At 37.6% G+C, this 23,313-nt stretch overlaps 1 protein-coding gene across 1 annotated transcript in view; it reads left to right on the top strand.

The window, feature by feature from the left end:
- The window catches only part of SLC60A1 (solute carrier family 60 member 1), a 48,046-nt gene extending 26,221 nt beyond the window's left edge, over window positions 1-21,825 (top strand). Inside the window, exons 4-10 of the mRNA XM_034414419.3 lie at window positions 11,265-11,433; window positions 14,156-14,271; window positions 14,976-15,149; window positions 16,408-16,555; window positions 17,513-17,583; window positions 18,591-18,711; window positions 19,982-21,825. Coding sequence (XP_034270310.1) covers window positions 11,265-11,433; window positions 14,156-14,271; window positions 14,976-15,149; window positions 16,408-16,555; window positions 17,513-17,583; window positions 18,591-18,711; window positions 19,982-20,043 — 861 coding nt within the window. The 3' untranslated portion in view covers window positions 20,044-21,825. The remainder of the gene's footprint in view (window positions 1-11,264; window positions 11,434-14,155; window positions 14,272-14,975; window positions 15,150-16,407; window positions 16,556-17,512; window positions 17,584-18,590; window positions 18,712-19,981) is intronic.
- The last annotated feature ends 1,488 nt before the right edge of the window (window positions 21,826-23,313 follow it).

The following is a 23,313-nucleotide window of genomic DNA, read 5'->3' as shown; positions in this document are numbered from 1 at the left end:
TTAGGTTGTTAGAATAGCCTGAAGTTATATGTTCCCTTGCAGCTCCCTATCTTTTATGTGGATATTCCTTTTATTTTTACCAACCTTAATGAATGTACATGTTTACATCATATAGTGAATACCACTCAGTTCATGGAGACTTTTTTTTATTTTTTTATTTTATTATTCATATTTCTATGCCGCCCATTTTCGAGGACTCTGGGTGGCTTACACCAAAGACAGTATACTAAATAGCATATTGCCCCCAACAATCTGGGTCCTCATTTTACCCACCTCGGAAGGATAGAAGGCTGAGTCAACCTTGAGCCGATGAGATTTGATCCACTGATCTGCTGAACCAGCAGTCAGCTGAAGTAGCTGCAGTACTGCACCCTAACCACTGCGCCACCTCGGCTCTTCTATTGACTTACTCTAAATTTGGTGTACTATTGAGAATTTGAGTGGCATGCCAAAGGCAAAGCAATAGAGGTAGTCTGCCCCAGTTACAGGCAATAAGAGGGTGCCTTAATTGGCAACTTGGAGATGACAAGGGAAGATTTGGAAGATTGGTGTTGTGTTGTATAAATAAATGTAAAAGAGGAAAATTGAAATGGCCACAGACATTGCTATTATGGCAACACACAGGTTAAACTCCAACAATTAAAATAGTGGGGCTTTTGATATTGTCCCAAATTGGGGGGGCTTGCAGGGGTTTTTGATATCTTTTATTAATATATTTTGCAATTCTTAATGCACTGTATTGTTTCAGTACAATTATACGTATGCAGTATTAATTAAGGATTGATACTTCATTATTTAGATAACCAAGACTCTGGAAATAAAATAAAGCAAAATATTCTATCAATATTAATTACAATTTAGGATGGCAGTTTTGGAAAGATAAAAATTATTTGACTTTTTCAACCAAAACTGAATATAACATTAGAAAAAGAAAACTGCTGTTGATTGTTTCAAAATATTTGTTATACAATAAAACTTTCCTTCTTGAGCTGACTACTTACTTTTGAAATCATCGTTGTATTGTTGCTTAATAATTTTAAATATTACTAAAGAGAGAGAATAGATAAGCAAATTTAACAATTAAAATACTAAAAAAAGAAAAAGGAAAATAACTGTTGAATTTCTAATTTTTCCCTTTGTCTTCATCTGTTGATTTACGGTGCTTGTAAACATTTAGGTTCTCTGGGAAGTTAGACTGTAAGAGCTTGTATTTGCCATGCTGTGAAATATATTGCATATAGGGAAATCATTCCTGCCTAAACCTCAATTTTATATACTGTTAGTTTTGCCATTACTTCATATTCTCCAAATTTAAGTTTCCAGTCAGATATTGCTGGAGTTGTATGCTTCTTCCTGTGTGGGGCAAGATTTATTCTTCCTGCTGTAAGCATATATTTCATTAAATCATGTGATTGCTTGCTAAGATTATACCTCAAAAGAAAAGTTGTGGCTTCATTTCAAATTTAAATCCCAGAGTTTTTTCAGCATTGTATTATGTATATCTTTCCAATAATTTGGGTTTTTTTAAACATGTCTACCAGATGTGATAAAACATTCTTTCTATATTGAGTCATTTCCAAAATTTATTAGAATATTGTCCCAAATTGTTATAAATCTTTTTCGTTAGGTACAGCAAAGACATTTGGTCTTTGCTGTACCTAAATCACACTGTTGTAGTCTTCCTATTATGAGTTTCATATATGAGTAGGTTATAATCTCATCATGTTATATGCTTGGAAAATTGTTACACAGCTGGTCCTCAACTTACCACAATAATTGAGCCCAAAATTTCTGTTAACTGAGACATTTCTTAACTGAGTTTTGGTCCACTTTATGACTTTTCTTGCCACAGTTAAGTGAATCAATGCAGTTATTAAGTTAGTAACAAGGTTGTTAAGTGAATCTGGCTTCCCCTTGACTTTGTCAGAAGGTCGCAAAAAGTGATCACATGATCCTGGGACACTGCAACCATCATAAATATGAACCAGTTGCCAAGCAACTGAATTTTGATCATGTGACCATGGGGATGCTGCAATGGTCATAAATGTGAAAAATGGTCATAAGTCCACTAGTGTCTCAGTGGCTAAGACACTGAGCTTGTCAATCAGAAAGGTTGGCAGTTCAGTGGTTCGAATCTCTAGCTCAGGTCTCCTGTGTGAGCAGGGGGTTGGACTAGATCAGGGGTCACCAACCATTTGGACTTCAGGGACCACTAAATTCATAATTTTAAATCCTGCAGATCACTAATATGATCTGCCTAATGACTGGGTGGGTGGGTGTGGCCAGGTGGTCATGTGACTGGGTAGGCATGGCCAACTCGATGTCACTTACATCCAGGGGCGCCTCACCAACGTCTACTCACCCCTCCCCTCCCAGCCACTCCTCGCCTCCCTGCTCGGGCTCCTTAGCGCCCTAACAGGAAGACGTTGTTGGAGCTAAGCAGCCACCATGAAAAAGAGTTGGCAAAACAGCTCAGTTCAAATTGGATCTGACTGAGAAGGAGCCTCAGTAGAATTACCTCACTGAGGATTACAAGCATAGGCTTTCCAAGCAGAGGGAAGACCTGCAGGAGTGCAGGCCAAGGCCTGGAGGCTCAGCGGGCTGAGATTGTCAGCCAGTTCCAGGCCATGATGCAGTCCCACTGGAACAAGGTCCACTGGCTCTTCGCTGCCAGAGGCACTTCCCTCCAGCCTTCGTCAAAGCCCTGGCACCACAAGGCCGAAGCAGACCCCAAGTTGGAATTTCTGTCCCCCTCCGACCCACACAAAAAGACCCCGAAGCGGGAGACACTCTGCAGCAACAGAAACGTTTATTGCACATATCTGTCCCAGGGGCCTTGGTTTGAGGACCCCTGATTTAGTGCAATATAAAAAATGCAAATAATTTTTCTGCAGACCACCAAAATTTTCTCATGGACCACCAGTGGTCCACAGACCACCAGTTGGTGACCACTGGACTAGATGACCTCCAAGGTCCCTTCCAACTCTGTTACTGTTATTTTTTTCAGGGCCATTGTAACTTCAAACAGTCACTAAATGAACTGTTGCAAATCAAGGACTATTTGTATTCTAAACCAGTATTTAGAATGAGATTTGGGAAACTACTGCCATTTTGCTAAATGAGGAAAGACAAGTTGCAGACAACAAATATTGACAAAAATCCTTTCTAATTTTCACTTGTAGCTGACTGACTTTCTATCTGCCAGTTTCTCTGCTGTTCCTGCTTCCTGAGAATAGGAAACTGAACAGTGTCATTCAGCAGAGTTCCGGGGGGTGGGGAGGAGACCACTTGAGGGCCAAAATCTGGGTTGTACACATAGTGAGGTTGATATCTGAATGTCATGGGCTTCATTGACTTGAAGAGGCCTTATGCTGAGAAAAGCTTTTTTTTTAATGTACTTGTTGGCTTCTTAGTTTTAAAAGAGGTTAAAAAAATACCTATTAGTCTAAAAACTCTAACTTCTCCTGGGTGACGGTCTCATAAGACCTGTTACTGGAGGGAATAGCTTGTTATGATTCTCTGCTTTGGTAATGCAAATCTTAACTCTGCAATGTGCTTGCACAATTTTTAACACTTCACAGCCGCTGCAAGGTTTTCCAGCACTTGGGTGGGTGGCGGAGCTTCTATTTTCTGTCTCTCTTGGGAAATATAAGACTAATCTACTTTACATGCCAAATATGATGTAGATGAGCAAAACATATGGAGCCGGTAGAACATAAGAAATGAATATTCTTTATCAAAAGGGAAAGTGAGGTTTTTTTTCCTTTCAACTAAACAATATGATGGTAGAGTGGGCAGGATGTGAGAATTCAGTCTGAAATTCTGTAAAGTGTAAGAAAATATGTGAGATTGGTATGAGGGACACCTACATTGGATGATACTTACACAGGCACAAAATAAATATAAAATGTATGGTTTATGTATTTTTTTTAAATCAGAGAAATGCTACGGATGTTTCAGGATTCAAAGACCAAATACTGAGAAATTAGTGAGGGCAGCATGTCAGGCAGCGCAACATTTTTGCAATCCAGTGCTTATAATTTAACACAATAAATCACACCCAGCTGTTTTGATTAGTTGGTCAACAAGAAAGGATGGCCAACTTGGAGGCCTTACACCTCATTTTACCAACCTCAGAAGGATGAAGACTGAATCAGCCTTGACCCATCAGGATCAAACTACAGGCTGTGGGCAGAGTTTGCCTGCAGTACTGCACTTTAACCACTGCACCACCAGGGCTCCTATAATAATGGTCAAAAAGCATTATTAAATTGGTCTGGAGCTACCCAATGAGCTTGGTTAAAGAAAATTATAATTGTAGCACTGTTAAAAAGTGACAAGGTTTCTATACGATGTGATTTCTTTCACACCTACTTGTTGAGCAAAGGAGAACATAAGTGAATGAAGTGGAAAATAGTGACAACTGCTAACTATGCTAACCTTGAAGTGATTTGTGTGGGTGGTCTTTTTTCTGATAGATACTTTGCGACAAATCTTCCGGCAATAATACTAACACTGGATGTGTGCCTTAAATGTTTTTGTGTATTAAGTGATGAATATGGCCTGAGTTCTTTGGATGAATTGATCTCGAATTCTGGAATATAAAATTCAAAAGAGTTCCAAAATATTCTTTTCCTAAAAGCTCCAATAATGCTAAAAGACTTCTAGCATTCCTTTTAGGGTAAGCATTTGCAACCATCCAGCTTGGATAAAAACCCAGCACTGTTAACAAGCACCAGCAATAATAAGGGATGCTGAGAAATGTATTTTAGGCAATATTTGGAACATCATAAATTTCCCCAGCTTTCCCCATCTGTGGTGGAAGAATATATTACCCTGCCACAATAGAACACTCATTGTGAAAGGCTCTGTTGTGAACTTGAATACCTCTTTTCCCATTGGGTTGCTACTGTGATTCAATTCCTGCTCCCACATCCATCCATCCCGTTATATCCTTAAATAGTATTTCTTTGTTTCTTTGCGATATTCTAGCATTAGCTGCAGTTTGTCCTAAATTTCATTTTTTTTTCCTTTGGTAGAAAATATGGGCAGGGTATCTTCTATGGGAAATGTTAGTGTGCAATCTCTGAAGTGCATTTTAAAGAAACACACTATTGCACATACAGAAAAGGTGTAGACTATGTGATAGATTAGTTCCAGGTTCTCCTATAGAGGTAGGGCACTAAACAAAGACTTTTCAGAGTGAAAAGCCTTTTGATTGGTCCTCAGTACATTCTTTCAATAGTTCCCCGACAATTTCCATGGGGTAGGGTGGAAAGGGAATGGAGCTTCATCTGCTAAAATTTCCTCTTCAGCAGATTTTTCTTAAAAGCAGTGGAATAAGGCTGGAGGAGAATCTCGACTAGATAAGGTAAACCCTTTCTTCTAATGATTGATTGAAAACTAACCATAGGGGTGTTTTCTTGTGTTGATTATGCAGTTTCTTTATGCGTCAAATTATATTACTGTGTATAAATGTTGATCAAGAACTATTTCCCTGAGATAAATGGGTGAACTAGTTATCAGTAACAGAAGTTTTGATGTCAGTATGCTGAGCTTGTCGATCAAAAGGTCAGCAGTTCAGCGATTTGAATCCCTAGTGCCATGTAACAGGGTGAGCTCCTGTTACTTGTCCCAGTTTCTGCCAACCTAGCAGTTCAAAAGTACATAAAAAATGCAAGTAAAAAAATAGGCACCACCTTTGGTGGGAAGGTAACAGTGTTCTGTGCGCCTTTGGCGTTTAGTCATACCAGCCACATGACCACGGAGATGTCTTTGGACAGCACTGGCTCTTCGGCTTTGAAACGGAGATGAGCACTGCCCCCTAGAGTCAGGAACGATTATCACATATGTATGAGGGAACCTTTACCTTTATCTTTACCCCTTCTTACTGGCCAGAGAAGTAATAATACCTAAGCTGTTTGAGAAGCAAAAGCTGCTTATTTGTTCGCTATTTATTTGATCTGATTTGAAAAATTAGCTCAGACCATGGTAGGTCATATAAGATATTACTATTTGTTATGTGGAATGTTGCAACAATCCACCACATCCACAGGGGAGGGGGAAGACTTCTTTGAAGTAGACTCTCTGCTGTGAAGGCATTTAACAGCTTTCCCAGTCTCCTCCAGATTTGTTGGATTTATAGTGTCTGGAGGTTGATGGGAGTTGACGTTCAGTTCATCTCTGCTGGGATAATAGGGGAATCCATTGTTTGCATTCTCTGTTTATGCTAAATGGGCGCAAAGATGTTAGCCTTGTAGGCACAGCATTAGTGAAACATAACACAAAAATGATTCTGAATGTACTGTTTGTTTCGCCTTCTGATAGGCTGGTGAATCCGGTACCATGGTTTGTTATTAAGCAACAGAGCCATGTTACCAATGTCACTCTAAAAAGCAAATTGTGAGATCCTGCAATAAAGTGACTTGGCTCTGGCCATATGTATCTTGGCAGATAAACCAGCAATAGAAGCCAAATTGGCTGGTGAGCATCATTTAACTGTTAGAACTAAAGGTGAAAGATAAGCAAAATTCAGAGGAAGAAGAGAATTGAATGGTTGTGTTTGTAGAATACTTAGATGGAGGCAGAAGAATTTTACTCGAGTGTAGGAAGAGCAAATTCAGTGACAGGACAAGATTATGTCTTTTAAAAAGTGCCATCCCTTAAGATATTCAGAGATTTCTTTTTTATTTTTGTTCAAAGTCAAGTGGTGCTTTTCCTGGTATGGTAGCTTTACGGTAATTTTTCTGAGAGAGGAAGATCTAACTATAGCAATTGTTGCCTTAATCCCCCCTTATTCAGATTCTTGTAACAGGCTACCTAAGGCTTTCAGAAGCAACTAGAAACAACAACTAATGCAGCATCTATGTTTTTGAAACAATTGCGTCTTTCCACTTGCAATGTGCAACAAATGCCTCTCAATAGCCTCTGGGAGCTGTTCAATTGGGATGTAACATGTTAAAGTTGAAAAATGTACTTAGTCACTTTACTTAAATAAAGAAGTTTTATAAGTGGCATAAACTACGCCTAGCAATCTTCATTCCAGTCTCTTGTTTCATGAGAGTCTCTGGTTGACCTCAGGCTATTTTTTTTCTCTCCTAAGAAGAGTTTTGCTGCAAAGACCAGAACCCTACTGAGTTTAGCATTTGGTCTTCATAGATGGAGCTCATAGACTGTAAATAAACAGACACCAAAGGTATGCTATTAGAAAACAATCAGAGGAAAAGAACAGGAGTACGTTATTCTTGGAGGTATGGTGGAGAAAAAAATGTCTTAATATCACTATTGTCAGATGTTTCCAGCATGGGGGTGGAATAAAAAGGAAATAAACCAAATATCATTTTCATAGTCACTTTAATTAAAAATCAAATTTTGGCAAGAAAGAAGCGGGAACACCAAAAACAAGTTTCTTCCTGTAATTCCTTCCTATATGTTTGTGTATTTATTTATTCCCAATTTACAGTACAGAGCCTTACTATATGTACAATTGGTCCTCAATTTACGACCATAAGTGAGCCAGGAATTATGCTCATAAATCATGATGAGCGGGTTACCATGTGACCATGCCCAGTTTTACAATTGATTTTCCGCAAATGCCACAGTCGATAAGTGAACCCTGTGGCCATTAGGAAAACACCACAGTCATCAAACAAAATCTGTTTTCTCTAATTGGTGTTTTTTGCCAGAAATTGGAGGTAAACACTGGAAATTAGCAAAAACTGCCAAAAATTGTGATCATGTGACTGGGAGATGATAGAAATGATTGCAAATGAGAACTGATTGTCAAATGCCCAAAATACAATCACACATGGCTACAGATTGTGTGTGTATCACCATTGGAACTTCGAAAATTGTACCTTATGATTCTTGATGAACGTATCTTGTCTTTTTATGTACACTGAGAGCATATGCACCAAAAGTGTCCAATCACACTTGGCCAATAAAGAATTCTATTCTATTCTAAATGGGTGGCAACTAATTCTGGGGTGCTTCATTATAACTTTGAACATTCACTAAGCAACTGATCATTAAGCAAGACCTACATGTATCCTTCCCGCAATAACTTTATGTAACGTTGGAATGTTATTGTGTATGTTGAGGTCCAGGTAATTGATCTGCAAAAGGAGATTAGAAAAAACAGAATCAGAGATTAGAGCAGGGCTTCCTTAAACTGGCAGCTCCAAGAATTTATAATTTATAAGATACATTATTCCCATAATTTCTAATAGGACTGGCTTCAGACTGAAAAGACAGGCAATTAGATGGAAGCTTATTGTTTATTGGATTTATATATTTTATGACATGAATTATGATGGCAGTGATGAAGATGTATATTTCTTCACATCAGTCCACCAGAAATGAAAAGCCACTGTGAATTTGAGGACAGGGGAAGTTTGGCTGTGAAGTCAGTATCTCAAGTCAGTGCTGTTTACTTAACATGTTTGAAGAAAAACTATTGCAAACATCTGATTCTTTGTGCCTGTGAGCTATTTCTTCTTGAAAAGGACCCAGTTTTGACCCCGCTTAGCAAAATGCTGCACTTTTCCAAGACAATGTGCCTGATTTTACCAATGAAGGGGAATATGTAATATGGGACAGCTGTTAACACCATTCCAGTTATTTGATTTTGGATTGCTATGAGTTCTTCTATATAATTCATGATTCAGATTATCCTTGTTGTTATCTGGTACTTGCTTTAAGTTATTTTATATGCCATGGTTAATTTTCTTTGGCAATCTCCTTCAAGGTTGCAGCCAAGATAATAGCTACATGGACTGGCCTTCCTCAGTTTTGTAGGTCTCACATACACTGAACCACTGCTCTCATTCATCCTTGCATCCATCTGCAAGTGGATTGTTATTCCAATCATATAGGAATAGTCCAACACGTAACATAGAGTGTTTGCCCAATATTTTATGGCTTGGCATTGTTCAAATGATTTGTGAAACATGCATCTGTTTTTGCTGTTGTCACTTTCATAGCAAATTTGCCATTAACGCAAACTGGTCCTGACCTCCGGAAAGATTCTAACTATTAAAGGAAAATGTTTTTCTTCCATGGGGCTGAATTAGCTGTTCTTGTTTCTATTGTTCTGTGAACAATAGAGACCTCTTAAATGAATTCAGTTGAGGAGAGGGGAGCAGGCAGGGAGAGAATGCTCCATACCTTGAAATAACTCTGTGAGCCAACAAAAATCAGGAAATGTGGATTTACAGCTCTCTTAAGTCACAACAGACAGAAAAAAAAAACAATCTTAGAGCAATCACTCATTAATTATGAATGTTCTAGCAGTCACCATCAATCAGATGGGACAGAAAAAAGATAGCTTCAATTAACATTACTTAATTACTTTCAGATACAGCTTCTACTCTGCCAATGCACGAAATATTTCACTAGGCTTAGCAAAATCAGTGTGCATTTAACAGAACCGTTTTATATTGTGGCAAAAGCCACAAGGGGAAGCTATTTTTATATATCTGAATGCAACAATGCAAAGTACTAGTGATGAAGTATCCTCTGGAACTTTCTGGGGTTCATGTCTGATCTTTAGAACATGCCTGTCCAGATGGAGTGCAAAATTTATTTTCAGTCATTAAATACAAGCCTCAGTGTTAATGTAGAATGCAAAGCTATTTTCACTGCGGGTACCAAAATTGCTAGCATCTGTGGTCCTGGCCTGCCACCTGCTGGCAGAGTGAGAAACAGCACTTTAGTACATTTAGTTTAAAATGCATGATGTAATTTAAATGAGAAAAAGAATCTATCGAAGAAGGTTTTCTAAAAAAAACATGTCAAATATTATATTTGGGTTGAGTTTTACAGCTTGTCATTTGGAAAACCAAGCATGCTACTCATAATGGCTGTAATGCATCTCCTCTATTGATCAGCTGAAATTCAGGTGTATTTTTATGCATATGCCCATCTAATGCCGTGGATGTGGAAAACCAGGAGAGGGCCTTGGTACAGCTCCATTTCATGTACCAGTTCATCTGGATCAGTCTCCCTCCAGCCAGTTACTCACTCCCTGTCACTTCACTTCGCTCCACATTTTACATGGGGTTGCTCTTGAATACTATTCAGAACCTTCAACTCAGTGGTAAAATCCAATTGTTTTTACTACCGGTTCTGTGGGGGTGGCTTGGTGGGGGTGGTGTGGCTTGGTGGGCGTGGCTTGGTGGGCATGGCAGGGGAAGGATATTGCAAAATCTCCATTCCCACCCCACTCTGGGGCCAGCCAGAGCTGGTATTTGCCGATTCTCCGAACTGCTCAAAATTTCCACTACCGGTTCTCCAGAACCTGCCGGAACCTGCTGGATTTCATTCCTGCTTCAACTGGTCCAGGATGCAGCAGCTCAGGCACTGATGGACAGGTCTTAGTATACCTATGTGACACCTCTGCTTTGCAAGCTGTAATGGTTGCCAGTATCCTTCTGGATGTGATTCGAGATGCTGATTGTAACCTATAAACCATACATGGCATGGAGCCTGGTTATCCAAGGAACCACCGAACTCTGTTATCTGCCTAGCTGATAAGAGCTAACCGAGTGGACATGCTTCAAGTCTCCTTGATTAAATAGTGTCATCTTTTGGCAATCAGAAAGTATATCCTCTGGAATGAGCATTTTCCTGAGATGGGTATGGTCCCAACCCTGATGACATTCTTAAAGAGCAGACAATTGGGACAGGGTGGATGGAATTACCCTCTTTGTGATGTTTTATGTTTGCTTCATAGCTAGGTAGCTATCTTGGGGTAGGGGTGGGGGGTTGTAATTATTTTTGCGTTGTTTTGTTCTATCTTCAGCCATTTTTATAATGCTTATGTTGTTAGCTGCCCCAAGCTACTTGGAATTGGGCAACATCCAAATTGAATTAAATCAATTAAAAATGTGTTGCTATCTATATGTTCTAGTGGCACCTGTTCCTTTTTTTAACCCTTTATAAAAATTTAGCAAAAGAAACTTCGTAAAGGCAACGTTTTAAATATTCTTGCCAGTAGGACCTAAAATTGCAAAACTTTTTGCTCCAACACACTGATATAAAAGCAGGAAGGCTATGCTTGTCTGTATGTAATCAAGCTACATGTGCCCTTCCTCTTAGTATATGCTGGGGAAAGATGATGCTATACACACAAGTAACATTGAAAAATTTCCTGAGGGAAAAAAATCAGATCAGTCCCTTTCAGTAGAAGAACTAACATACACCCTATATAGTACAACGTAGGTCTGCTTGGCTAACTGTCCTTTCTCTTTTCTATTGCTTTCTAGCTGCCTGTCCCCATTGCAGTATTCTTTTTGCTGTACAAGGAAAGGCTTGTGCCATGTTGCCCCACTGGCAGTCCCCCACTGTTACCTGCAGATGAATTGGCAATGGAAACACGGATAACTGACAAAGATGACTCTTCTACTTCCTCATCAAAAATCCAAGTAGAAATAGGTGAGAGGGGAGAGAGATTATTCCAGTTTGGGTCTACTTTGCTTCCATTATCTCAGCAAAACCAAGAGAGCGTGATGTGCTGCTCTATGAAGGTGTGGGACTTATACATAATGTTAAACCAGGCTTATTAAATCATGGTTTATTGTACCAGCCTGAATTGGCCACAGTTGCTGCAACAGAATCAGCCAAAATTGAACAAATCATATAATAGCTGTGTTCACACAATACATGGGATCAAATGAATTACCTATACTGTACCTTAGGATGTTCAGGCAAAGCTTGGGTTTATGTCTTCTTCAGTGAGTTGTGTGAATTAGAAAATTGGTTTAATTGAATAGAGTATATTAAAATAAGCATAAGTTAACATGTTATATAAAGATAGTCTTTGCCCTATTGTGAGAACCATAGTATGTTGATTTCCAATGGGAAAAATCCTCTATATTAAGATGCTGACATTCATTTTCAACAGATATCTCAAGTTTCAAAATGGTCTTTATTCTTCTTCTAAAATGGACATAGACATCAGAATTACTGAAGGTTGATTATGAGACTATTTCAAATAGTCAGATTATTTCAAAAAACCCAGCAAAAGTGTTCTGAGTTGCAAATTACATAATTCCCTCTTCATACTCCTCTGTATAGTCCTAGGCTGATTTCCAGAATTGTAATATGTATCAAGACGAAGTAAAAGCAGTCCAAAGTAGTTGTCCATTAATACCAGAATATGAGAAGATGTTTATCTTTAGTATCTGTTAATATTAGCTCAGCAGATTATGAATTCCCAGGGCAGGTTCTTCAGTGCAGTTTACTTAGTTCATTCATAGTTAATATAATTGCAATAGATTGTCTTGTGGACTGCATTTAGCACAGTCGTTTGTATTTGTCCATAAAAACCTCTTAGTTGAAAATGAGGCTCCATATTCACTTTTGTCTCCTAATAAAGAAGCCATTTTTCACTGGGCAAAAGTAACTATATCCCTATGCTGTATTAAGTCTCATTAATAAAAAAAAGGCAATTATTTCACTGTGTGTAGTTTGAAGATGAAAAGCAATCAATACATGCCTAGAAGGTTACTTCTAATAGGAAGCAATTTTCTGTATGTTTTCTAAAGCTGTGTTGCTTTATTTAGTTGATAGCTTCACAGCAACATCTATCAGTTTACACCTTAAGAACTTTAGGAGCATGTGCTCGCATTTTATGGTGGCTCTAAGTAGACCTCATTAAGCCATGCAGTTAACTGCAATACCTGCCAATATGCCTTAGGTGCATATGACAAATGAAGAAATGTTGACATTAGCCAGGGAAGCACAAACCATGAGTGCAAGACAGTTTTTAGAAGCAATGAAAAATAATAAGAGTCTTGTTGGGTCAAACGAACAGCTATCAACTGAATCACTCCTTCTTGGAAGGTTTCCAACAGAACTGCAATGCTCCTGAATTGATTCTACAAATTATTTTGTCACATATTGACTATACCTTTTGTTTCACTTAGATCTAATGCTTCACATCCATAGTTGCACTTTAATGGGAATACATAGGATCTGAAACTCTTGGGGATTAAATGAAGGACTGGTAGCATATAACTGTTTCTCATCATTGCCTCCTCTCCCCGAGAGTTGCACCTTTCCCAATGGGTGACTTTCTTCAACCCTAGCCAAAGATGTAATTTGCATGAGTGGTGGAATATTGGAATTGAGGAAGAAAAAGATCCAGCTATCTCCTCCAAGAAAATCATCCCTTGCACTATAACGAAGATGGGTGAAAAAAGAGCTTCTCATTGGTTTCAGTTTTTTTAAAAAACACCATTTTCTTCCCCTAAAAAGCCCAACTCCTTGACAAAGAAAGGCACATTTGAGTGCATGAGATAGGTGAGGCATGTGAGACTCCATCCACAACTGGCATGAGGCTCCAAGGGTTAATCACAAGAGAATACAACCTGCAGTTCAAAACATGTATCCATATCTCAACTAGGGAAATAATTTATATTATAGCAATAGCAACAGCACTTAGACTTATATACCACTTCACAGTGCTTTTACAGCCCTCTCTAAGTGGTTTAAAAAGTCAGCATATTGCCCCCAACAATCTGGGTCCTCATTTTACCCTCCTCGGAAGGATGGAAGGCTGAGTCAACCTTGAGTCTGGTGAGAATCAAAGTGCTGGCAGTCAGCAGAATTAACCTGCAATATACCATTATTCTACCTTTCTCTTGCTGGTACCCTTCAGATCTTAGAATACATGGTACAATCTATTGACTAATTTGACTAGGAAGCATTAGTGGTCTAACACACCTGGACATCTTTTGTAGATAAGGAATCTTTTCATTTTAAAATTTATATCTTTTTTGTATAACCTTATATAACCTTTGTTAGCTTTTTTTTCCTTTGTAATAATTACAGATTTACAGCAGAGATTGGTGAGGGAAGAATGATATCATACGCTCCTTTAACGCCAACATTATGCTTTGAAACCAACAAACTGTGGAACACAGAAATTATTGCCCTATTTGTTTTAATATACTAGGAATGGACAACCAGAATTGTTTGGAATGGTGCCCAAAGAAATCAAAATTATAAATACATAAACTAGAGTTATCAAAACAAAAGTTGTTGTTCAGCTACTCAATGTGAGTTATGCTAAACTTATGTGTAGAAAATGGCTGGCTATACAGTACTAGCAGTTTAATCAATACATTTACATGGCATTGTTTTCTCTCCCCAGGGCATGATGACCTCTTTGGATGCTGCCAAAGCAAAAATTTCAGAGGACTTCCTTGCTCTTACTTTGGTGTCCACGTGACTGGAGCTCTTCTCCTTTTTATGACAGATGGGATCTTGGTAAGGGCAAGTGACAAAGAAAACATCAGGCCCACATCTGTCCAACAAGAGTAGCTTTCCCAGATCTAATCAAGCTGCTTCAGAGATTGGGGCTTGTTGAGTTGGAGAATGCAAGATTGAGGGAGGCTAACAAAAATGCTAAGCAACTACCATGCAGACAATTTAATTTTGTTCCAAGTGTGATCTCAGCAGCTGGCCTAAAATGTTCATATGTTACAAAATTCAAAGGATAGTTTTCAACCATAAATATTTAATGTTTCCTTTTTTTTCTTTCCCAAGTTTGCTGATAATTGGTTGTTGCTCTGTTGGTAAAATTCTTTGGCTCTAAGCAAGGACAAAACACTTTTTACCTAGCTACTTACATTTTTTAAAAAACTGTATTTCTCCCCTTCTTTTATTTTGTTGCTGGCATCTAATATCTTATTCTTACAAGTTATTTTTACAAGTTAAGTGATTCTGGGAATTTTTTAAAAAAACATGTAAAATATTTTTAAATATTTTTAAATATTCTTTTAAATCTATCTTTTGACTTAAATTGTGTCAGATAGTACAACACCATTATTTTAACTGTTTTTATCCATTGTCTAGAGAACTGTAATTATATATTATTAAAAATCATCTGAATGAATAAAAGATGAATGCTATGGTCATTGCTTAATACAGAAAGAATGCAAATATAATAAAGCATGTTTTCATCTCTTCAGGGTGAATACTCTGGCTTTGTATACAGCTATGCAGTGGAGGAACCACTCTCAGTGGGACACAAGAGGGCTGGGTATCTGCCCAGTCTCTTCTGGGGATTCATCACACTGGGCAGACTCATCTCCATCCCTGTCTCCTATAGAATGAAGCCAGCAACCATGGTTTTCATCAACGTGGTATGGCCAAATCTTATTCACCTAGCAAATAACAAACTTTGTGAATTTTTTGTTACGTTGGCATGATACATAAGTAGGATGTATTTCAATACATCTGGAGGGCATCATGTTTGGGAGTGCTGGGGACAGATTAATATACTTTCTCTTCAGGGACTCACATGAACTATAGATCTAATGTGAAAGCTTAGGATTTCCAACAAAGCAATATTTTTATAATTTTTTTTCAATTCCAGAAGTTCTTCTGGAATTGTTATGCCAATTCTTCTTTTTTTAAAAATGCTGTAATTAATAGTATGATTATATTCTTTTCCTAAAAATATTTGTGTTTTGGACAAAATAAAACAAAACAAAACACTCTAATTCAATGTAATATACAATGTAAATTAAGACAAAGTACAACTATATAGCAATCACTAATTATGATTCTGATAATTCAGATCCAGAAGTGTCTTTCGACAAATGGTCCATTATTCATATAAGAATAAAGGATCTCTCCTATAGAGGAAGCGTATGGAGACATTTTTATCAATTCCCCTGTAGCCACATATCCTACCTTCCTTTTTGTATGACAGGTTCCCTATTTTTTCCTATACTCTGAAAAATACTACTCTGAACTAAATTAAGTTAAAAACAAAACAACGGCATTAACCACATAGAGTACATGTTAAGAAAATTATGCTACAGACAATAGAATAACAAAACCCTGGAGGAAAATAACAGCAACCACTCAAAATGTTGGCTTCCATTTCAGTATGGTTCTTTGCTGCAGGTGTCAAGGTACAAAGTTGAAGTAAGAGAGCAATGAGAGGGCATGTTAATAAATTGGGGCAACCCTTCCCTCTCTCCTGAAAATTTCCTGCAGAATCTGAAATGGTGTCAAGCAAAGATTCTTGGAACATTTTTGTCAGGCACGAAGAACCAGGACTATACATTAAGCTCTAGTTAAGAAGATTTATAGCACATGCCTATACACTAAGTCAACTAATGGTCAGCAGTAATTTAGCACTAGATAAAAAGTTAACACAATTCAAGAGAGGGGGGGTGGATTGGGATCAATTGTGGGAACATAATGACTCCAGATTGATTCCTTTCTTGACTCCTCCCTCAGGCTCTGTCTAACCTTCTCCTACAATTTTAGATGCTGATTTCAGAATCTGTAGTAGTATTTATTATTTTCTTTGTGATGTATTTTTATAATTGCTTTTCCTTTTACAGCTGAGTCTTAATTCTTCTACTTTCCCTTTTAATGTCATTGCAGGTTGGAGTGCTCATAACATTCTTCCTGCTCCTAATTTTTTCTACCAGTGTGGTTTTTCTCTTTGTGGGAACAGCCTCTCTTGGCCTCTTCCTCAGCAGCACATTCCCCAGTGTGCTGGCTTACACTGAGGACATCCTCCAGTACAAAGGTAAAGTCTCCCCCGTGTTTTCATTTGCTAGAAAATGAGTAGTTGGAGAATGCCAGTTTGGGAAAGCAGGTGATAGGACCCATAGTAGGAGCCCATTTATGACTTACTATCTTCTAGAGTCACTGAACCACCATTGTGCCAAAATAGCAGAAAGGAGAACTGGTTTACATTGGCTCAGATCTTGCTGAGTGATGCTAAATTAGTCAGTAATGGGGATTCTCACTCTCATAGAACTCTCATTTTGTGCAAATAAATTCCTGATATTCTGCCAGCCTTTCTAAGAGAGAATGGTTTGAATGATTGGATTTGTTTTGCTTGTCATACCTTATTTCTCCCATTCTGGCCTTGCCCCAGATTTGTTTGCACATACTGTTAAACACAATACAATATTGTATATACAATATAATATTATTGTGCAACATAATGTAATATATTACTGAAGTTGAATTCAACTACTGATGATTTCATTGAAATGTCCATTACATTTTCTTGGAAATCAAATGCAAGTAGTTTCTTGTTCCTTCTTCTGGGAGGTTTTCTCAACTTCCCAGTCTTCTCTATTACGCTGATATTTTGTAATCATTCCCATTGCAATACAACAAGGACCACGCCTTCTTAAGTTTTTTTTTTATTTTTTGAAATCAGCCAAGATCAGCTAGATGCTACCATATTATGTTGATAGTGAAAGGATACAGAATGGCTTTCAAGGAATTAATTTTTTTTCTTCCAGAGTGAATAAACCACAAATCCTGATGCTTTTTTCTTCCTTATTTGCTTTGATAGGGGCGCATTAACACTGAATGTTTATCTTGGACTTCAGCACAAGACAGGTGGCATTCTTGTCAAGTCATTTATATTAGAGATAAATTTATACCATTTATATTTGAATGTCCCAGTCATAGACTACAGTCTTATATCATCTGTGTAATTAAAACAGATGCCAATTTTTAATTCCAGGCTGTGCCACTACTGTATTGGTGACAGGAGCAGGAATTGGAGAGATGGTTCTACAGTTGCTGGTAGGGTCGGTAAGTATATTAAGATATCAAAATGACACTCTGCTGGATGTAAATTAACATCTATAACTACCTCCCAGGAAATAAAGAGAACATTTCAACCACTGAAGATAACATTGAAATTTTATACCAAGACTGCTAGTTCAGCTAGCTTAGTACTGCACCAACTGAATTTCAGAAAAGGTATCTGAAAAGCCTTACATGGAGATGTCCCATGTGAGTGTTTTAAATAAATAAAATGCTGGAAACTATATATTGGATTTGGGGCACCGGAGCATATTCTAATGTATCCTCTAGCATAGGTGGTTTGTAGAGAAGGAGTGCAAAGAAAGCTAGCAAAATTCTGTAAGACATATAGTATTTCTAACATACAGAAAGACTGGCCAGTAGTAAGTAGTAGTAAGTTCAAATCTCACCAGTCTCAAGGTTGACTCAGCCTTCCATCCTTTCTAAGGTAGGTAAAATGAGGACCCAGATTGTGTAGGCAGTAAGCTGACTTTGTATAAATATACAAAAGTATGAAGGCTATTGCTTAACTCATTGTAAGCCGCCCTGAGTCTCCGGAGAAGGGCGGCATATAAATCAATTTTTTTTAAAAAAATGTGCGTATTTCCACTGAATTGTGATCCCGCTAATAGATTGAAGCTTAGAGGTACCCTAATGTTTAAATTGAAGACATGGAAAAAGCATTTCTTCATGTAACCATGTTGCTTCTGAGCTTTTGGCATTTCTTGAATTGCAAGTCTTCCCATGCACATACAAACACAGAGTGGAAACACACACTAATGTCCAGCAGGTAGAAACCCTAGGGAAGCAGATGGCATTTGCTACTTTCCCTGAAGGTCAGACAGTCTGGCACAAACTTCTTCAATAGGGAAATGAAGTCTGCATAACCTCAGTCAGCAATACTGGAGTACTTTAACATTATTCTTCCTGCCAGACAATAAGCTGTGCTCATTAGTTTTTAAAACAGTATCCAAAGCTTGAAAACCTAAAATATCTTGTTTTCTTTTTGTCAGATCATTCATGATCAAGGAAGCTATAGTTTCCTGGTGTGTGGAACCATCTTTGGAGCTTTTGCCTTTACTTTCTATGTCTTCCTTCTATTTTTCCATAGGATTCATCCTCAGTCCCAATCAGGTGAGACTGTCAGCTTGTCCCCGTCCCCCCCACTAGCAGCAGCACTTCTGAAAAGAAAGAAAGGCAGGCCAGGTGGAAGAGGGTGTATGTTCCTGCAGAACAGACAGGGAAAAACCCTGTATTTTTTAAAAATTCAAGGAAGCGTTTATTTTACAGCTGCTTCCTTTCCCCCTTTCCTGCTTGGATTGGACTGAATGCCCAAGCAACCACCTAACCCTTCACTTTCCTTATTCTTGGACAAGGAGACCATGAAAAATGAAGCCAAGAAAGTGGGTGGGGAAAAGTCTATAAACACTAAATAAGCAGTAGTTAGTTTTCTTTGCTATGTTTAGAGGAGATTAAAACCTCCAGCGATGTACATTTTCAAATTACAGTTGACACTATTTCCATTGAAGAATTAAGGAAGCATGGAAATAAGGAATCTGATATTATCTGATAATAGAATAATATTAATATTATTTAATAATATTAAATAATAGAATCTGATAAGCTGACTTTGTATAAAAAAGAACACCTCTTGTGGGGGGCGAAAGCCCTACTAAGCAGGTATATACAAAAGTATGAAGGCTATTGCTTAACGCATTGTAAGCCACCCTGAGTCTCTGGAGAAGGGCAGCATATAAATCGAACCAATAAATAAATAAATAAATTATACATCAAGGAAAAGGAACCTAGGGCCTTCCATTCCCAGGCTGCACAATCCAGCATATCCTAAATTGAAGGATTAATAGTCCTGCATTCTATAGAAAGGCAGGATTTCCCATTTCTGTAATGTACCATAGAATCTTCTATTAAATGCTGTCAGAATTATTTTTAATTATTAGTATTAATTATGATCAAGCAGTGTTAAGTGCACAATTTTTCAATCCAACAAATACAGAAATGTATCCTGCTACTGCTGTGCGCTTTAGGAAGAAGGTTTACCTCAGTAGTCATGAATCCACATAAACTGTCCCATTTACAACTCAGTTGTATGCAAGACTTGGTTCTACTTCATGAGGTATCCTGGGTACCAGTACATATATGAAGGAGTAATGTATGTATGAGTTGGAGAATACACGTTTTGGAAAATAGCACCTGCCAAAATTGATCTCTAGAAGTACAAGTCTTCATCCACATCTATTGTATGGTGGAAGCCAGTACTAATAGTACTTCATAAATCAAGTAGGGGGAGAAAGTATGTGGTATTTGAACGATTTTTTTAAAAATAGCCAGTGAAAGACATTTGGCACTTTATTTTAAATGACAGCTTCAAAATCTTGTTTTGTAGATATGGATGCATCACCTGACAAGCAGCCAACAATAGGGGAACATGGACTTTATCAGAGCTAAATAAACAGCAAATTCTTACCTGGATCAAGCACATGGTCATTTCAGCTGAAAGATTTGTTATCAAAGCCTGATTTGAAACTACCTGATTTTTCTACAATTGAACTCCTTGATTACAGTTCATTCCCATTTATGATTAGAAGGGAATGGTCATAACAACAAGGATTGAGGGACAATCTGCAGAATCCTAAAGAGGCCAAACTTTTGATATACGATCAATTAAAGTCCATTCGAAAGCTCAGTTGAAAAAAATGTACTACTGTCATTTTACAGACCTTGCTGACAGGAAACGGGGGGTAGGGATGGGGCTATAGTAGTATTTTATATGTAGGAAGTTTTGGAAAGCACCCTTCTTAATTATGTACGCTGCAAACTCTTAGTTGCAGGAAAATTTTAAAAATCTCTACTCTTCATGTTGTACATAGCCAGAATAAATATGTTGTTATAAAATTGCCACCCAGCTTGAAGTATTCAAGTTTTGTCTGTCCCCAGATGGGACTTTACTATGTTCTGGTGGTGAAAAGCCCTAGACACTGTAGATAGTACAGTATATAGTTCAAGTAAAGGTGGGTTAAGTTTGATTGAATCAGTATAAACTGGCCTTTTAACATTAGCCTACTAAATGGTATAAGCAAGATGGGCTACTTTATTTGTCAGAAAAGTCCAAGTTCTGAAGTATTAAAAAATTTAAACTACATGAACACAAATGTTATGTTTCTTGCAATTGTGCAATATTGTATAATAGGTGCCTTCCAGGAAGAGAACTTGAGAAGTACTAAGTAAATGGTGGCTATTCTCGTGACTGGTTCAAATGAAGGTAATGGGATAGGTGGGAATTGCAAATGCTGCCCCAGGGGGTATACATCTGTTATGTATATATGAAGGAATGTTAAATATGGTATTGTTGCATGAACTTGTGAAGTGACCAAGATGGGACCCAGCAACATTACTTAAGCTATTTTTTCTAAGAGGCTTGTTGCACTTCTCATTTCAAAATTGTATATTTATACTAAATTTGTATTGCAATGTGGCTTTCAGATTGCTATGTTGCATGGGTATGCACCCTCATCTTTGATTTCCATGTTGTTTAAACCTTAAAATGCACTGTCCTTATTACAGAGCACGTGTACTCACGTTTATATATTCAGATGAGTGTAAACTTTTCTAATTGCCCATTTCTAGATTTTTAGATTTCTAGACCAGAAGATCAATATTAGTATCAATTTCATGTGTGAAAATTCTGGCATTATGCAAATCTGAAGCTGATGAAGACAGAAGCTTCTGCTGATACAAAAGAAAGGTTTCCATACTGTATTATCTGCAAGCTATTTTTAATATGTGAGAGTGAAAAATTAATTATACAGGTAATATATTAAAATTAAGAATAAATTTAAGTTTGCCCACCTACTTGCTGGAGTGCAGCATCCAATCTATCACTTAATAGCCAAATATAGCGCATACCAAAATACAAACCAGGTTTGAAAATTTTAACCTTCAATCATGTTGTTTGCTTGATTTGCATTTATAAATCACAGTTTATTTTGATTGTATTTATAAATCAGTTTATTTTGATTGCAGTTCGAACCCAGAGATTATGGTTTGTAAGAGGTGGTTTAGTATGTCATATAAATGCAACCAATTGTGATTTATTCTATAACCCACATTAAGCAAAATATGGATTAACATATTGTGTGAACTCAGTCTGAGTAAAACAATCTGCAACAAAAGTGTTTTTTTGTAGCTGCAGCCTAAGGCAAAAAAATGTGAAAAAACTGTTATTATCAATCTTTGCTTTGGAGAGTCTTTATTAATTGTTTTAATACATAAAAGACACTATAAATGGGCAAAACATTATGAATAAAGTAATAATGTAAATATTCCTGTTTCAATATGAAACAGGCTACTGAGCACACTACATTTCAAAACAGTGTTGCATCTGGAAAGCAGGTGTTCCAAATTTGAGGTAGTATCATTCAAAATGCTTTGCAGGTCCCTAAGAGACATTTAGCAAACAATATTCTTCAAATTGCTTGGCAAAGTTATTTCAAAGTCTGTAATACAGGAGGTCCACAATTAGCTCTTGTTATCTTTAAATTTATATTTAATTAACAAGCCTGCATCAAACTGGCCATGCTGTATCTGTATTATCAACCTGAAAACCTGAGGCGTTGCTTTATTCATTTTTTTCTAGACTGCTCAATAGCCAAAGCTCTTTGGATGGTTTACATTAAAAATACAATTTGAATAAAAATATATAAATAAAAACAAATAGCATAAAAACAAAAACACTAGCAGCTGCACAAAAATAATTCAAAAAAATAGAATTAAAAATCAATTGAAGAGCCTTGTAAAAGAAAAATGTCATCTTCATCTGGAACCAAAATGATGCAAACAGGGATGCCAGGCAAGCCTTCTTGGGAAAAGTTCCACAAATTGGTATCCACCACAGAAAAAGTTCTCTCCCTTGTAAAGACCCATTGGAGGAGACCTAGAGACCCTCATGGGATAACTTTAAGGCCTGGTGTACATATGAGAGATAACCTGAAGTGCAGACACCCATTAGGACAGGTAGGGCAGCATTTGGCTGGACAGACCTGCAACCCATAAACAGAATTTGTCTTGTCTACACTAACTCTCAGTTTATTGGCCCTTATCTAGTCCATTACTTGCCCAGTAGTTCAGAACACCAAGCACCTCACCTGGTTAGATGAAAAGGAGAGGTGGAGCCAAATGTCATGTTTATTAATGACTGACATATGCTCAGCTGACACCCTCTCCCAGCAGTCACATGTAGATCAGTGTTTCTCAACCTCAGCAACTTTTAGATGTGTGGACTTCAACTCCCAGAATTTCCCAGCCAGAGCAGAAGTTGAAATCCACACATCTTAAATTTGCTCAGGCTTGAGAACCACTGATGTAGATATTAAAAAGCATAGCTGAGCTCTGAGAGATTCAGACATCCAACCACCATGAGGCAGAAATCACACAGTCGTCAAGAGTTGAATAGCATATACATTTAATAAAGAATAAATCCTTCTGGATTTCTGGAAATGGCCAAATGAAGTGGAATCATTCTAATACAGCGTACATCCCAACTCTGACAGTTCATCTAGGAGAATATCACAGTTCTCCTAGTTCTCCTCAATACCAGAGTTAATGGTATTGAAAGCCACTGAGAGGTCCAAGAGGAACATAATATGGTCATAATCCCTATGTCTTGTTCCCAAGTCATCCTACAGGATGACTTCCTTTTCCATAACCAGGCCTGAAACC

This window comes from Pantherophis guttatus, chromosome 3 (genome assembly GCF_059756535.1).
Source record: "Pantherophis guttatus breed Tessera chromosome 3, ASM5975653v1, whole genome shotgun sequence".
Lineage (NCBI taxonomy): Eukaryota > Metazoa > Chordata > Lepidosauria > Squamata > Colubridae > Pantherophis > Pantherophis guttatus.
Note: the sequence above shows the minus strand (reverse complement) of the source record. Positions and strands in the feature narration are given on the sequence as shown.